The 15,860-nt window shown below is 59.0% G+C and overlaps 1 protein-coding gene and 1 long non-coding RNA gene across 2 annotated transcripts; one reads left to right on the forward strand and one right to left on the reverse strand.

The window, feature by feature from the left end:
* Window positions 1-605: 605 nt before the first annotated feature.
* Window positions 606-3,681, reverse strand: LOC118501559. Its single transcript, XR_004904181.1, has 3 exons — window positions 3,154-3,681; window positions 1,821-1,907; window positions 606-818 (listed from the first exon to the last, which is right to left on the reverse strand). It is a non-coding gene; the product is annotated as an uncharacterized LOC118501559 (long non-coding RNA).
* Window positions 3,682-3,796: 115 nt separating this feature from the next.
* On the forward strand, window positions 3,797-15,860 carry CSRNP1 (cysteine and serine rich nuclear protein 1). The gene is made up of 5 exons (XM_028518837.2): window positions 3,797-3,964; window positions 10,499-10,752; window positions 12,588-12,847; window positions 13,356-13,670; window positions 13,768-15,860. Exons 2-5 carry the CDS (start codon window positions 10,539-10,541, stop codon window positions 14,737-14,739), a joined length of 1,761 nt encoding a protein of 586 aa, XP_028374638.1. The 5' UTR covers window positions 3,797-3,964; window positions 10,499-10,538; the 3' UTR covers window positions 14,740-15,860.

Genomic DNA, 15,860 nt, shown 5'->3' on the forward strand with positions numbered 1-15,860 from the left:
AAACCAAGGTCAAAAACAAACCAGGGGGTAAGTGTGATGGGGGTGACTGGCAGAAGGCGCCTTTCCTCAATCCTCAGACTTAGAACCACCCAAAACAAAGTAAAGAATACAAACCAGCAATTTCAAGAGAAATACAAAGGGCTGATAAAGGTCTCCACTTCACTCATAACTAGAGAAATGGCAATTAAAGCAGTAGGTATCATCTTTGTGTCTCCTATCAGATTGGCAGGGATCAGTAGGCTCCATAACACCCAGTGCCTGGGAGGCTGCTGGGAGGCTGGCATGTTCGGGTCCCCCCGGCTGAGCAAGGCGGGTGCAATGTTTGGGAGGGTGATTTGGCAATATCTGTCAAAATCCTTTGACCCAGAATTTCACAGCTCAGATTTTTTTTAATAGCTAAAAATTCTTTTCTTTTTAGATTTCATTTATTTATTTTTTAGAGAGGGAAGGGAGGGGGAGAGAGAGAGAGAGAAACATCAATGTGCAGTTGCTGGGGGCCGTGGCCTGCAACCCAGGCATGTGTCCTGACTAGGAATCGAACCTGCAACACTTTGGTTCGCAGCCTGCGCTCAATCCACTGAGCTATACCAGCCAGGCTAATTTTAAACTTTTAAATAAAAGATCGAAATGTAAGAGCTCACCCTGTAAAACTCTTAGATGCAGAATAACATGAAGTTCCTTGCCACCTAAAAGTCATGGTGGAATAAAATGCTTACCTGTTCCACTCATTTAGATGGAGAGAAACCTAAACAGCTGAACCTGACCAGGGAGCCGCAGGTATCCCTCATTGGTCAGGAGGTAGACTTACTGGAGGAAGGCTGAAAACAAGGACATCCCTTCCACGATGATGACATTACAATGGTCCTCTTCTCCCCCTCCTCTTATCAATGATAAACTTACATACAGTGAACAAACCTGAAGTGTAGAACTTGACTTTTTACATGTGTACATATTTGTCCAGCCACTGCCCAGATCAAAATATACAACATCTCCAGCACCCCAGAAGGCCCTCGTGTGGCCCTTCCCAGCCAATACTCCCCAAGGTCACATTAACTATCACCATACTTCAGTTCTGCCTGTTTTTAAGTTTCATATAAACAACCGGAATCACAGTTATTTATTGCCGTTTTGTGGTTGGTTTCTTCTACTTGATACAATGTTTTAAAGATCCGCCCCTGTCATTTGTATGAGCCAACTGTCTGTTCTTTTCAGCGCTGTGCAATATTCCATTGTGTGGTAAACCACAGTTTGTTTCTACTCATCCTGCTGGACATCTGGGTTGTTTCCAGTTTTTAAGCTGTTACAAATAAAGCTGCTGTGTAACACTTACCAGTCAATGTACCAGTAACATTTGTGGCTTTGGTGGACATAGACAGCTTTTTGTCTCTCGGGTATATACTGAGGAAAAGAATGACAACATCGTAGAGGTTACCTTGGCACCTTAGCAGGCACTGCCAAATTGTTCTCCAAACTATGTCGATTCACTCTCCCACCAACGATGCAGGATGAGTCTGGCTGATCCTGAATCTTGCTACGTTGGCTACTGTTTGTTTTCATTGTCCTTTTGATTTTAGTCTTTCTAATGGGAATTGTTAAAACTATTAAAAGTAGGAATTTTTTATTTACCCAAAATAATTGGTCCACGGACGCTGAATGTTTGAGAAACTTCTTGGACTCCCCTAAGTATTCAGCAATCCCCTGATGTGTGGGCATGTTACTGCCTATGGATGTGCCATAGTCACAGATGGATGCCGCTCCACACCCCACCCTCCTCGCCTTGGAACAGACCCTTCATTTCCCCACCAACAGGAAGAGCTCACTTGGGATCCCAGAGGGAGATGTTTTCCAGCCCCAGTAACATCTGGGCAACATCTGGCAAGCCCATCCCAGGAGAGGGAGATGCTTTTCTGAAGAAAACACGCCATTTACTGAATTCTTTCTATTCTCCTACACTTCCCCTTCTTCTCTCCTTCTCTCCCTGCCCCCAAACCCCGTCACCCATTGGGCTTCCTGCTCCGAGCCCCCAATCCAGTCCTTCCCAGCTCCCTGCCCTGGTCTCTGATGGGTCTGGTTTTCCCAATACACAGCCTAGCAGGATGCAGACCTAGGCAGACTGACACCCCCATGAACTCTGGTGCTCAATCCAGCCCAGGGCCCTGATGAGAGTGCAGGCCCTTCTAACTGCAGGGATGTTGGAAGTGGTGGGGTTCTCTGGTCCAGTGCTCCCCACTTTACTCGGAAGACTGAAACAGAGAGTGAGAGTGAGAGAGAACCAGAACTCCACTCTAAGGTCACAGACTCCTTTTCTCTTGGGGACCTGGCCAGGGGATTAGAGGCAGGAAGGGCAGGAGGGGGGGCGGGCAGTAGAAGAAATTCCTTGGGACCAGCAACCTCTGGGAGCAGCAGCCACAGGGAGAGCATGGCTGAGCGTCTGCTGAGGATGGTGGTGGGCATCGTAACCCTAAGGGCTGAGTCACCTGTGGCGACGGACACCCAGCTCTGTAGCCTTTAAACTCCCCCCAGAGCTGTCCCGGCAGTGACCCAGGGCTTCCATGTACCAGCCTTATGCTGATAACGCTTCCCTCTCCACCTCTAGCCCTGCCCTCACCTTAAGCCCCACCCCCTTGTACACATTTACTAGGGACATTCAATTCACCGGACCAGTTCTTGCCAATGAGCAGAACACACCCCGAGAACACCATCAAGGGTGTGGGGTGGGAGTGCAGAGGTAAGCCTGCAAGAAGCGTAATGAGATGCAGAACAGAACACACTTCACGTGTAAATGACAACTCTGTGCAGCTGTGCCAACGTTACAAGCGTTACAAGGTAAAAAGGAAAAGAAATGCACACAAATTAAAGACGTTAACATGGAGGAGCAGGGAAGGGAGTGAGGGGAAGGAGTATGAAGAGAAAGCAGTGAGGCTGCGACGGTGGGCAGGGGCCCAATCATTCCAGCTCCGTGGGCTCCAGGGAGTCCGTTGAGACTTCAACCCGAGGGCACTGGGAAGTCACTGGAAGCCTGGCTCCAGGTGTCCACACACCTCCTGCTGCAGGTGGCCCCCGAGCCACGCACTCAAAGCATCCAGGAAGGACAGGGCCTGTAGCCCCCGCCAACCTGCTTTGCTCCAAGTGTTCTTCCCGGGGCTTACACACCTGTGGCTGAAGAGGGGCCTGCACCATCATCGCCACCGCAGACCCCTCCAGGCAGCACAGGGCACCCCACCCCCCACCTGGAGGAAGGTAGAAAGGAATACTCAGGGCTGGGCTAGTCACGCACAACTTTCATCTAGGACAGTCATAGAAGAACCCAGAATGCAGCGGGAGCCGGCCTGGGTGAGGGAGGGTCAGTTTCCACGAAGGCTCCCTGGAGGAGGCATTGCAAGCTGAGGCCTCACAGGCGATGGGGTTCTGGTAAGCGGCGAGAGGGCAGAAAGGCCTTCCAGGAGAGAGGACCGGCTGCAGCCAAGGTGGGAGGGCAGAAAACGCTCCCGGGGAGCGCGGTGGGCAGGGCGGCCTCTGCGGTCGGGAAGAGGGGCAGCGGGTGGGCTCCCGGGGCCGGCACTCGCGGCCGGGGTGTGCACACACTTTCCCCTGCGCAGTCACGCTGGGAGAGTTGGCCCGCGGTCAGGGGAGGCCTCGGCGGGAGCGGGGCGGCCGGCGGCCGCAGCGCCCGGCTGGGGCGGGGGAGGGGGCGGCGCCTCCGGGGCGGGGCGGCGGGAGGCCTGGCCGGCAGCCGGGCGTGCGTCAGCGCGGCCAGCCCCGGAGTTTTCCACTGACGACGAGGGCGGAGCGGCGGGCGGGGCCGCGCAGACAGTCTCCCGCCGCCGCCGCTGCCGGATCCGCAGAGCCAGGGGAGGCAGGGCCGACGGCTGCCGGCCGAGCGCGCTCGGGGTCGCGGTGTGCAGGGCTTCCGCGGCCGGGACGCGTGTCGCGTCGGGGTACTTGGAGAGCGCCTAGCTGGCAGGTAAGCGCGGGGGGTGGGGTGGCTCTCGGCCGGACTGGACGGGACTTTGGGGAGGGGGCGCCCCGCGCAGGTGGCGCTGCCCCTCGGCCCCTGCCATTTGCCCCCTGACACCTCGAGTGAGAGCGGGGACCAGGATCGCCCGATCGGGCCCCAGACTACGTGACACCTCCGGGGTCCTTGGCGGGGAGGTAGGGACGGAGAGGCGCAGGTTTTCCGCTCCCCTCCCCGGCCCCGCCGCCGGCACCCCGAGAAGTCACGGCGCCCCGGGCCTTGCGCTGGGGGCGGCCGAGCCGAGGCAGCTCGAGGTGGCAGGGCGACGAGGTGCGTGTGTCCGCGCGTGAGTTTCCTTTTGACCCAGTTGCCTGAGAACTTTTCAGAAGTTCCTCTCGTGGCCGGAGCAGGTGACATTTGTCGTTTTCTTCCTCGGGCTCCCCCCGGGGGCGGATGCTGGGGCTGCCGGCGCGTGCCCGGCGCCCCTGGGAGGCGGGGATCGGGGAGGGAGTGGAGGGATGAGCGAGGAGGAGGAGGAGGAGGCTCCGTGAGTCACGGACCCCGGGAGGGAGCGAGGGAGGAGGGATTGTGTCGTACGCTCACCTGTTTGTCAGTCGCCGTCACACGCAGAGGCCACCACTGTGAGTCACGGGCGCAGCCGGCCCGGCCATCCTGGGGCACACGTAGGCCGTCTCCCACGCATTGCCTCTCCCTTCCCCAGCACGTACTTCCTCCTGGTCCTCAGTTTCTCCTCCCCGGGGGCTTTTCCACCGGCTCGCACTGTGGAGACGCCGACTCCACAGTAGCCGTCACACACTTAGTCACTCCTGCTCCCTGGCACAGTCACACACATAGCCCACACTGCTGACACAGAGGGTCCCTCCCCTGCTCCACGGCCCACCCGACACCTCCGGGCACACGTCCTCCAGTCCCAGAGGAGCGGAACTCATCCCCTCACTCCCAAACCCTTGACCTCCCTGCCCTCTGCGGTCTCCGCATCCCGAGGTCACCAAGGCCATTCCCCTTTCTCCCGGGCCCTCGTCCTGTGCTGTCATCTCTCACCTAGCTCGGGCTGCGCGGTGGAACCGGTCACACCCCCTCCGGTCCCGGCGGTGAGCCATCTTTTTAAAATGCAAATCTGGTTTTGTCACTCCTTTCTGAAACCCTGCTGTGGCTTCCTGTGCCCTCAGGCTAATGCCTGCCCCGGGAGGCTGGATCTGCTGCCCACCCCCCACCCCCTTCCCACTTGCCCCTCGGCCTCTCCCTTTCTCAAGTCCCCCCCTCCTGCTGCGCCCCCTCCCTGGAACGTTTTCTACATCCCTTCCTTGGAGAGACCCGACCTCACCCCGGGCTGCACCCCTACAGGTCCCTGCGTCGACCCTCCATCACGACGCACCACGGAGGCTTGTAAACTCTGATTGCACACCGGCCCACTCAGCTCGGAGCTGCAAGGGGCAGCGCTGGCGTCTGTCTTGCCCCCCGAGGGAGCGAATGGCAGGGGCCGGGGGAAGCGGAGTGCTGCCTGAACGGCGCTCAGCACTTCGCGGGAGCCCAATAAGCGTTTGCTGAATGAATGAATGAATGAATGAATGAGAGTGGAGGAGGCCTGGCCGGCGGAGGAAGCAGGCGCTGTCAGGTGCAGCTTCTCTGCTGCAGAAGCAATTGCCTCACGTAGCCAAGCAAACATTTGGCACCTACCCAGTGCCAGGCCCTGGAGGCCAAGGCTGAGGAACTGTCTCCTCCCCCCATCCCTTTCAGAGGGAGAGGTGGGGGAGGGGTGTGCCAAGGCTTCCTGTCTGCCCTCCCTGGGCTGCCCGGGCTGTTTGTCCAGCCCATCCCCGTGGGGGCTCGCCGAGGTGCTCAGAGATGCCCTCCCCTTCTCCCAGGAAGTAGTTCTTAGACGGCCTGGGGTCAAGTGACCTCAGGTATTAGGGGAAGCTGACTGGCCCTGGGCTGGGGTCTGGTCTCTGAGGTTTAAAAGACACATTTTTCAGATTCTTGGAGTTGGGTGGAGGCTGCTGAAGGTGCCCCCTCCCCAGCACTAGCTTGGGTGGGGGCTGGGGCGTTGGGACAGCCGAGGTGTACAGAGGAGTTGGTGTGACTTTTCAGAGGCCCGGAGACTGTCTCTCCTGCCGTACCCCCCAGCCCCCACCCCACCCCGCCCCGCCCCAAGTAGCCTTTGTTTGTTTGGTTCCCAGGGTGAGGTGGCCTTCCCTGGATTCACACAGTAAGGCCTGAGTGTGTAGATAGTTGTGGTGAGAGGGGTGGGGAGGTACCCGCCCCCCCTTGGCCCGGCTGTCAGCTCCTGTGTGTGGTGGCAGGAAGGCGGCACGATTCTCAGGGCCCAGGCAGAGCCGGAAGGAGCCTGGTTCTCTTTGATTCAGCGCCTGTCTCCGGGGCTCCTGGGGGTGTGGTATTTCAGTCTGAGCCCGCTCCTGGGAATTGCTTTTCCTTCCTCCAGGACCCTGGGAGGGGGCTGTGCTCACCCTGGGAACGGTGCCACGGTCGGGATCCTGATTCCTGGGTAGCTGCTGGGGGCCCCTCCCCCACCCTCTGACTCACTGTCTGACACTTTTCTTGGACTCTTCCACTATCTTTCATTCCTTTTTCTGACTTGGCCTCTCCTCGTCTCTGCCTGAGTCTTTTTGTCTTTATCTCCTGCCTGTGCGGCTCTCAGCCTCTGGATTCCCAGGTGGGACGGGGGGCTCCTCCCCCTCCACTCACCCCAAAGGAGTATTGGGGAGATCCCTTCCCATTGCATTCCAGGCCTGCAGATCCTGCTGGGGTTCATCACAAAACCTGCAGCGTGCCACCTCAGCTTCCTTGTACCCTGGTTTCTCTGTCTGCAGCCTTGGAACTTGTAGCCTCTCATCTTAAGCTCCCGGTCAGTACATATCCCCGAGGCAGAACCGAGGTGTCAGGCTGGAACCTGCTTCCTTGACATCTCTATTTGTTTGCTCAAGGGGAACTGGGAGCCTCTTGAGATGCCCGCCGTGGCACCTGCCTGCAACCCGAGCTTTCTTCTCCCTCAGAGCCACCCCCTCTGGGTACCATTCTTGTTCAACCCTCCGCTGCAGGCTGGGGGAGGAGGGGCGTGCGCCCACCACCCCGAAACTCTGACAGCCACATTAGATTGCACTGACCACTTGCTCCAAGCCCCGCCCCCCCCAACCCTCTGCCCAGGCCTCGTGTGCTTAATCTTGTTTATACCTGATACAAAGCGCCCACCTGCCTACCTTTGGTCGTCCTCAGGTGCCTTCCGTGTGCCAGCCTCTGCTCTAGGCACAGGCACAATGACAGCGAGGCTGGGAGGCCCCGGCCTGTTGCAAGGGAGACGGGCAGTGAGGCCACTGCAGGGGGGAGCGGGGAGCTCAGGGCTGTGATGTGGGAATCTCGGGGCCCAGAGAGGCATGTAGTCGGCGAGGAGGAGTGGGGGTGTCAGGGAGGCCCACTTGGAGATGATTTCTGAAGGAGAGGGAGGCTGGGCCCCAGCTTGTGCCAAGGCCGGGAGGGGAGCAGGTGCGGCCATTAGGGACACCACAAGGTCAGCTGCGGTATCAAGGGAGAGAGGGGCTTTTGGGGAGACTCGGGGAGTACGAGCCTGGAGGAGAGGCAGCAGCTAGGCCTGCTTCAGCCTCGCAGGAAATTCTAGACGATCCTAAGGGCGCGCTTTCCTAAGAGGAGCTCCGGAGTGATTCGAAACGTGTGGGGGCAGGTAGATACAGGACTTCGGAAGGTCACGCTGGCTGCAGGGGGAAGAGTGGTGATGGGGAGAGGCAGGAGCCGAAGCGGTGGGGACACAGGCCTAAGGGTCATACGCCTTTAAAATCACAGGTGACGTACCTCAAATGCATGAAGTATTTGAATCTTACGTGTGCAGCTAGGTGGGTGTTTATTGTTCTAGACACCCATGGGACAGACCCCAGCCGGGGCATCTGAGACCATCTCCAGACTTCTCCCCCCTCCCTGCTGCCAGAGATTCTTTCATGGCTGTCCCCACTGCACCCCGCCCCCGCCCCCCTAGGAACCCCTATTCTGACTCCTATGCTTGCTGACGGGGTCTGCCTTTTCTTGAGCTCCACTCACACGCATGTATTCCTGCGTCTGGCTTCTTTCACCCTGCGTGGCCAGTGGGATTCGTTTGTGTGGTGTGTGTCCTGCAGCTCGTCCTCCTTTCCATGGTGTAGAATGACCTGTTCACTAATACGCACTCATTCATTCATTCGCGTAAAGCCTCCCAGCGCTGTGAGGTTTTCAGACAAGGGGTTGCAGTGGCAAGGTTGAGGGACTTGCCCAGGGTCCCTCAGCTGCCAGGGCTGACATGCAGGCAGTCTGGCTCTGGGGCCAAGGCTCTTGACCGTGTGCGGGGTGGCCTCCAGGGTGCCTGCGGAGTCTGTGCCCCGGCCTCGTGCGCATCCAGCGAGCTAACGTGCGTGCGGCTGGATGTGGATGCGGGAAGAGGGAGGGAGGAGTTGGGGAGGACTGCAGGCTTCTGGCTTGAGTAACTGGGTGGGTGGCAGTGCTGTTACTAAGACGGGGAACACAGGAAGAGGAACAGATGGCACGGTGGGGGGGTGGGGAGCAGAGACAAGGGGTTCGATCTGGGGACTGCAGAATTTTATGTTTCTAGGGAACAGCCAGGCAGGAATACCAAGTGGGCATTCCGTTTTGCGGGGAGGGGTCCCGGCCTCAGGTGAGCGATGAGGGGGAGGATCAGCACGCTGTAGACAGACACATCTGTGGCTTGGGAAGGGGTGGGTTCTCCTGGTGGGACGGGGGTGGGGACAGCGTGCCTGGGGGTGGCCTGTCCGTGTGTGTCTGAGTCTCTGGTCTGTGAGTGTGCATGTGTGTGTGTGTGTGTGTGTACGCCTGGCTCTGGGTCGCGAAGTTCTCCCATCTCCTGGGAGAGCCTGCGGGTCAGCTGGGAGCTGGGTTGTTTTTGTTTGTGGTTTGACCTTGGGAGGGGGGTGCCAAGCCTGAGAAACTACCCCCTCAGAAGCCCCCGGAAACACCTGTGTGTCCTCCTTCCCCGGGGCCCAAGGAGGGGGGCTGCCTTTGGTTTCTCTTGTCCCTGCAGGGAGAGGCTGTCCCTGGAAAGAATTTTACCCAGTGAGTCGAGTGACAGCACACCCTCTGTATCTAGGATCCAGGGACTTTGTAGGGAGTTTGGCAAAGGGGGAAAGGGGTATTCGGAAGGATACCTGAGGAGGGGGCATCGCCAGCCTTCTGGTTGGCTTTTCCTGTTCTCTCTCATTTCCTGTGATGGCCGTGGGGGAGGGGCCCCCCAGCCCTGGGGCCTCTGCATCGTTTCCCCTTCCTCCCGGTGACCTCCTGGGGGCCCGGCCGAGTGCCACCGGATGTGCAGAGACGAGGTAGCTGGCTGTGGTCAGCCCTCGGGACTGAGTCCATTGGGGATTCCCAAGCAGCAGGAGGGACTGTTACTTGCCTTGGCATTTAAGGGAAGGAACCCCAGGTCCCCTCCACTGCACTTGGACAGGGCTAGACAGGCTGAGGGAATCTGGGTGCATTCCCACGGAGGGCTGAGGCCTTCAAAGGCGGGACATGAGTGGTGTGTCCTGGGGTGCGTGCCTCCGAGTCCCCGAGCTACAGACTGGAGAGAGTGGGACATTGTCGTGGCAGGTCGGTTATACGAGAAGAGTTTGTTGTTTTTTTTAAAGGGGAAAAAATAATTTCCATTGGAAGTTAATTCAGACAAATGGCTAGATGTTGGAGTGGGAGGCAGAGGTAGGTGAGTCTTGAAGACCAGACAGGAAGACGGGAAAGAGGCATGGAGCCTGGGGGCTCCGGGTGCCATCCTCAGGCCTGGAGGCAGGGGACTTCTCCTCCTGCGGAGCCGGGGGTTTCTGAGGGAAAGTCTGAGCAGGTCCTTCCCAGGAGAGGAGGGACTCAGGAAAGTCCTGGGAACCAGGGCCAGCGTCGACGCCGGAGCCAGAGCCAAAGCCAGCCTGTGTGCCAGAGCGTCCCGGTTAGCCTGGCCCTGGAGTAAGGCCCGCAGCTGTCGGGTGCCTGCGGGGCCGTGCGCCTGTGGGTGTGCTGGGAGTGGGGGGCGGGTGGGAGGAGGAGGAGGAAGCAGAGCCACTGCTTCGCAGAGAGCCACACACACAGCCACACACACACACACACACAAAGGCACACAGATGCGAGCTGTGTGAATCACCCGGCCGGTGAGTCAGCCCCCAGGATTCCCGTCGGGGAGTGATCAAGGCCGTGCAGAGGTCTGTCGGTCCATCTGCTGGTGTGTGTGTGTGTGCTCTCGCGTGTGTGTGTGTGGGTGGGTGGTAGGAGGCAGTGGGGATGGCATCTGGCAGTGTCCTGGGAGGGCTCTCTCGTACAGAGGTGGGTGCCTCCAAGCGCCAGGAGACAAGGGCCTGGGTCTTAGTGCCTTGTCTTGTGCCGAGAAGCCTGCTGGGGAGCTCCCGGGGCTGGGGCACCTCGAAGGGTGGGTGGGAGAGGTGATGAGCACAGCTGAGCCCCCTCTCGGCCTCGGGCCTGCCACTGAGAGCTTTCTCCTTCCCATCCTAGGCTGTCTGCGCCTGGCCCCCAGCGCACCCCGGGACCCACCATGACGGGGCTGCTGAAGAGGAAGTTCGACCAGCTGGAAGAGGACGACTCCTCGCACTGCTCATCCTCTTCTTCTTGGTCCTCCTCGGGCCGCCACTCCGGCTCCTGCTCCCCAAGCTCCTCAGTCTCCCCAGCCTGGGATTCGGAAGAGGAGGGCCCCTGGGGTCAGACGCCCCTGCCCGACCAAAACGCCGGCGGCGCCCGGAGTTTCACCCGTGAGTCCCCGCACCCCCCTGGGAAGCACAACACACCTCTTTCCTAAAGATGAAACGGGGAGGCTTGTGACAGAGCCATCCTGGCCTCTGGAAGCTGTGTCCCCATGGCTTGAGCTCCCCTGCTTGGCTCTCTGCCTCGTCCACTTCACGGAAGGCAGTGGCCACTTAGGAATGCCCATTGTCCAGAGGCAGTTGGCCCGGGCTAGAGTCACCTTTGACCTTGGGACTCCCCTGCTGCCAAGTCATGACATTGGGAACAGAGCTCCTGACAGTGGCCCTCAGGCCTCCCCGGCCCAGCTCCTCCCTTCTGTTCCAGTTTCGTTTCTCCGGCTTTCGCCCTGTCCTCCTTCCAACTGCTCCGCGAGAGTCCCACGCCCGCACTTCTCCGCTGCGAGCCTGTCGGGCCGGTCCCTCCCCTGCCGGAACGCTGCTGGGCTTTGCCCGAGCAGCGTGGAAAGGTTTTCTCGCAGTTAGCTTTCCAGCTGGCATGACGCAAGGTTCCCAGATGGGCGGAGCTGGCCCTGGAGTGGTGGTCTCAACCTAACTTTGTATTATCGCCCCCCCAGCCCCGAGCCGCCTTCCGAGACATTTTTTTCCTAATCGCCCCCACCTGATATTGCACTACCCCCGACGTGGCATCTATGTATGTGCTATGCGTGTGCCTGCATCACCCGTAAAACAGGGTGCTGGTCGGCACGTGGGCTCCAACAGCACGCGAACTGACGAAACGGTGGTGGGTGTGTGCTGGAAAGACAAGGATGGCTTAATATCATAAAATCCAGTCTTCTCGTTTACAAACCGATGGTGTTGCGGGCGGGTGGGGAAATAACAAGAGCTATGCTCAATGCCAAAGGAATATTTGATAAAACGTAATAATGTTCCTTGGAGATAAGAAGCTTGGTTCGTAGGGATAAGTGAATTCTACTTGAATGTTCAAAAATATGTTTCATCCCCAAAGCTGGTTCTGGTTAGTGAGGAAATACTGGAAGCATCTCCCACTGAGCCAGGAACAAGAGGAGGGTGCTCTCTGTCACCGGCGTTAGTTAACCTTGCTCAGGAAGTGTTAGCCAACTCGGCTTGCGGAGAGAATAAGAATCCTCCGTATTGCATGGGGTCAGGCACTATTGCCGGGACCAGCAGATGGTTGCCCACCTGGCGAATTCAACAAGATAAACAGAAAACCTTTTGCAAGGGAATGCCCTCAGGTAGTTTGTGTAGCAAATGAATATATCAAGTTGAGATATATGGAATTGCCAATATTCAGCTACTTGATTATAATTTCTTATGGTGCAACCTCATAAAAAGTAATAATATACCAATATAGGTATTGAATATCTATAATCAATAACTTATTCAGGGAAGGCCTTTCTAAGACTGTTGTAAAACATGGAATCTATAAAGGAAAAAAGATCAATAAATTTTGGTGACATAAACCTTAGAATTTCATAAAATGCCATGAACAAAAGTGAAAGACTGAAATATTTTCATAGGTAGGCTAGAGGGACGCTTCTTGCCTCTAATATCAAATATAAAGAGTTCCTACAACCAAAGAACTGCAGAATACTGTACAAGAGACCTGTAATGGGCCGATAGAGATGTTCAGTCTTCCAAATGCTGTCATTTCAGCCGTGCTGACATAGGAGGGGTGTTCAGGTTTACCCAGTCCCGTCCCGGCCAGGCTGGCTCCTCAGTTTGAGCCCATGCCCTCTGGTGGGGGCAGGGAGGACAGAGGAAAAGGTGTGAGGAGAGACGGTTCAGCAGCGTCTTGCAGGCGGCTGTGCCGTCCGTGCCTCGAGGAGAACTCAGGCTCTGCCCCCTCCCCGCCTGCCTTTCAGCCCCGTCCATCCTGAAGCGGGCCCCCCGGAAGCGCCCCGGCCGAGTCGTCTTCGATGGCATCACCGTCTTCTACTTCCCTCGGTGCCAGGGCTTCACCAGCGTGCCCAGCCGTGGCGGCTGCACTCTGGGCATGGCCCCTCGCCACAGCGCCTGCCACCGCTTCTCCTTGGCCGAGTTCGCCAAGGAGCAGGCCCGGACACGGCAGGAGAAGCTCCGCCTGCGCTTGAAGGAGGAGAAGCTGGAGGTGCTTCGGAGCAAGGTAGGGAATGCCCTCCGGGGCCCACAGGGGGGCAGCCCCTGAAGCCGCCCTCGCCTTGAGGGGGAAGGGCAGCAACGGCAGGCCGTTTGTTCCTCATGTGTTTGGGGAAAGGGGCCCATGGGCCAGCAATGGCTGGATCAGGATCTGTCGCCTGGATCATCTGCAGGCGGAGGGAGGCATGGAGGGACTCGGGTTTACGCAGGGGCCGGGGCATGGTGCCTGACTCCGTCTGACCTCCCTCCGGGGGAGGGTGTGGAATTGATGGACACTGGGGGGCAGTGTATCTGGCTGGGGGACGGCATTTGTCCTTGAACTGGGAAATGCCATGAAGAGGAAACCCCTTTGCAAACCTGCCGAGGCAGTGCTCTCGGCTGTCCCGGTCACTGGGATGCACAGGGCCCAGCCTAGAGTAGGCACGTGGGCAGAGTTTGTCCAGTGACTGGTGGCAGAGGGAGCTAAGAGCACGTGTCTATGCCTCTCACCTCCCTCCTGTCTCCCCTGGATGCAGCTTGCAGATGCTGGGGTGCCTGAGACAGAGGCTGGCCTGCCACTGACGGTGGACGCCATCGATGACGCCTCTGTGGACGAGGAGCTGGCGGCGGCCGTGGCAGGTGGCCGGTTGGAGGAGCTGACCTTCCTGCAGCCCTACCCGGCCCGGAAGCGGCGGGCCCTGCTGCGGGCTGCGGGCGTGCGGAAGATCGATCGAGAGGAGAAGTGGGAGCTGCAGGCTCTGCGCCAGTCCCGGGAGGATTGTGGCTGCCGCTGCGACAGGGTCTGTGACCCCGAGACCTGCAGCTGCAGCCTGGCGGGCATCAAGTGCCAGGTGCGGTGATCGGGCTGGGCTGGGAAGGGGAGCCTGAGCGTGGGGGGCTTCCCTGGGCTCCTCAGCACCCTCACGTGTGCCTCTCCCTTCTCTGCAGATGGACCACACGTCGTTCCCCTGCGGCTGCTGCAAGGAGGGCTGTGAGAACCCCAAGGGCCGCGTGGAATTTAACCAGGCGCGGGTTCAGACCCATTTTATCCACACGCTCACCCGCCTGCAGCTAGAGGAGGGGGCTGAGAGCCTTGGGGAGCTGGAGGCCCCTGCCCAGGGTGGCCCGCCCAGCCCCGGTGGGCAGGCCCTGGCCCCCGCTTTCCCATTGGCCAAGCCCCCCGTGAGCAGCGAGCTGGGAGACCACAGCTGCAGCAGCGACATGACCGATTCCTCCGCAGCGTCGGGCGCTAACGAGCCTCCCGACGGCCCTGCCCATCCGGCCCTGCCCAGCCCTGGCTTCCAGCCTGGTGTGGATGATGACAGCCTGGAGCGGATCCTGAGTTTCAGTGACTCTGACCTGGGCGGGGAGGAGGAGGAGGAGGAGGAAGCGGGTGTGGGGAACCTCGACAACTTCAGCTGCTTCCACCTAGCCGATATCTTCGGTACCGGAGACCCTGGTGGCCTGGCCAGCTGGGCCCACGGCTCCAGCCTCACATCAGGCATCCTGGATGAAAATGCCAACCTGGACGCCAGCTGTTTCCTAAACGGCAGCCTCGAAGGGTTGGGAGAAGGAGGCCTCCCTGGCATCTCCGTGCCGCCCGGCACGGACGTTGGCCAGAGCCACTCCGTGGACCTCAGCTTGTCTTCCTGTGACTCCTTTGAGCTGCTCCAGGCCCTGCCCGACTACAGTCTGGGGCCTCACTACACCTCCCGGAAAGCGTCCGACCGTCTGGACAACCTGGAGGCACCCCACTTCCCCTTACCTGCCTTTTCCCCGCCCGCGGACGCCAGCGTCTGCTTCTTGGAATCCATCCTGGGCTTGTCTGAGCCAGCGGCTGAGGGCCTGGGCCCCTTCATGGATGGCCAGTTGTTCGAGGACACTGCCCCGGCGTCCCTGGTGGAGCCCGTGCCTGTGTGAGGACCAGGGTGCCTTTTCCCGGCCCCGAAGGCCCTGTTGCTGCTGTCATACTGTCGGGGTTCTCCGAGGCCTGAGTGTGACTGTCTCCCATTGGCTGGCTCGCCCACGTGGGCACTCCTAATTTTCATGCAACACTCTGGATGGATTTATTATTTATTTTTATAACTTTCTGTGCTGAAGAGAAGGTGGGAGGGGGCTTCCCCCTTTAGCCGCTGCCGGGCCCCCAGTGCCCACAGTCTCTTCCACCTCCGTGGCCCGTGCCAGGAAGAGGAGGGTGTGATGTTTCTTAGCCCAAAGATGGCAGGGCAGGGCTGGAAACATCTGCCTCTTCTGGCTTCTGCCACCCTGAGCCCTAGCCCCTCTGGGTGGCTGAATCCTCTGGACTGTGAAGACTATAATTTATTTCCATAATTTATTTGGAGACTAGGTGGCTCAGGCTTCTCATCCCTGGCTGGTGGGCAGTGCTGAGGTCCGGGTGGGGTACAGACCCCGAGAATCCCTTTTGCCCCGCAGCCTTGCAGCCCTGCCCTGCCCTGCTTGGTCTCACATCCAGACCAGGTGTGGATTCGAGCCCTGTGTCCACTGTGGCAGCTGCCTGGCTCTGGATGGCTGAGCAGGGGCGGGACCGGCCTGACCAACCGTGACCAAAACCCTCTTCCGACCCACTCAGCCCCCTCCACTTCCTGTCCTCTGCCCCGTCTCCCCTCCCGCAAGGGCCATGGCCTCCGCTCCGGCCCATCCGTGTAGGAAGGGGAAGCGGGAGGGCCAGGGGTGCGCCTCAGGGCCGGCCCACAGCACGCCCCTGCAGACAGTCTGCGGGCTTTCTGGGCACGGCACTCCCACCTGGCCCACCTGCCTGTGCCCTCCGGCCGGTTGGCCAGGGCCTGCGGTGGTGCCTTATGGCTTTTATGCCTGTTTGCTGATGTTGCGATTTGCATCCTAATTTCTATATTGTCTCTGGATATTCGAACTATAATTTATTCATTTTTCTCTGTGTCTGTGCCAAGAAGCCCGGGCTCTGGGCCTGCCCTCTTGCCCAGGAAGCCTTGCCAGCCCGTGTGCTTGTGGGAACACCTTGTACCTGAACAGAACAGGTACCAATAAAGAGGCTCTATTTTTAA

This window comes from Phyllostomus discolor, chromosome 7 (assembly GCF_004126475.2).
Source record: "Phyllostomus discolor isolate MPI-MPIP mPhyDis1 chromosome 7, mPhyDis1.pri.v3, whole genome shotgun sequence".
NCBI classification, from domain to species: domain Eukaryota; kingdom Metazoa; phylum Chordata; class Mammalia; order Chiroptera; family Phyllostomidae; genus Phyllostomus; species Phyllostomus discolor.

What these genes read in the sequence shown, in the direction of transcription:
- CSRNP1 (XM_028518837.2), top strand. Translation starts at nt 10,539, where the DNA reads ATGACGGGGCTGCTGAAGAGGAAGTTCGACCAGCTGGAAGAGGACGAC. An exon ending in CGGCGCCCGGAGTTTCACCC is followed by an intron (nt 10,753 to 12,587) that starts GTGAGTCCCCGC and finishes CCTGCCTTTCAG; the next exon opens with CCCCGTCCATCCTGAAGCGG. An exon ending in TGGCGGGCATCAAGTGCCAG is followed by an intron (nt 13,671 to 13,767) that starts GTGCGGTGATCG and finishes CCTTCTCTGCAG; the next exon opens with ATGGACCACACGTCGTTCCC.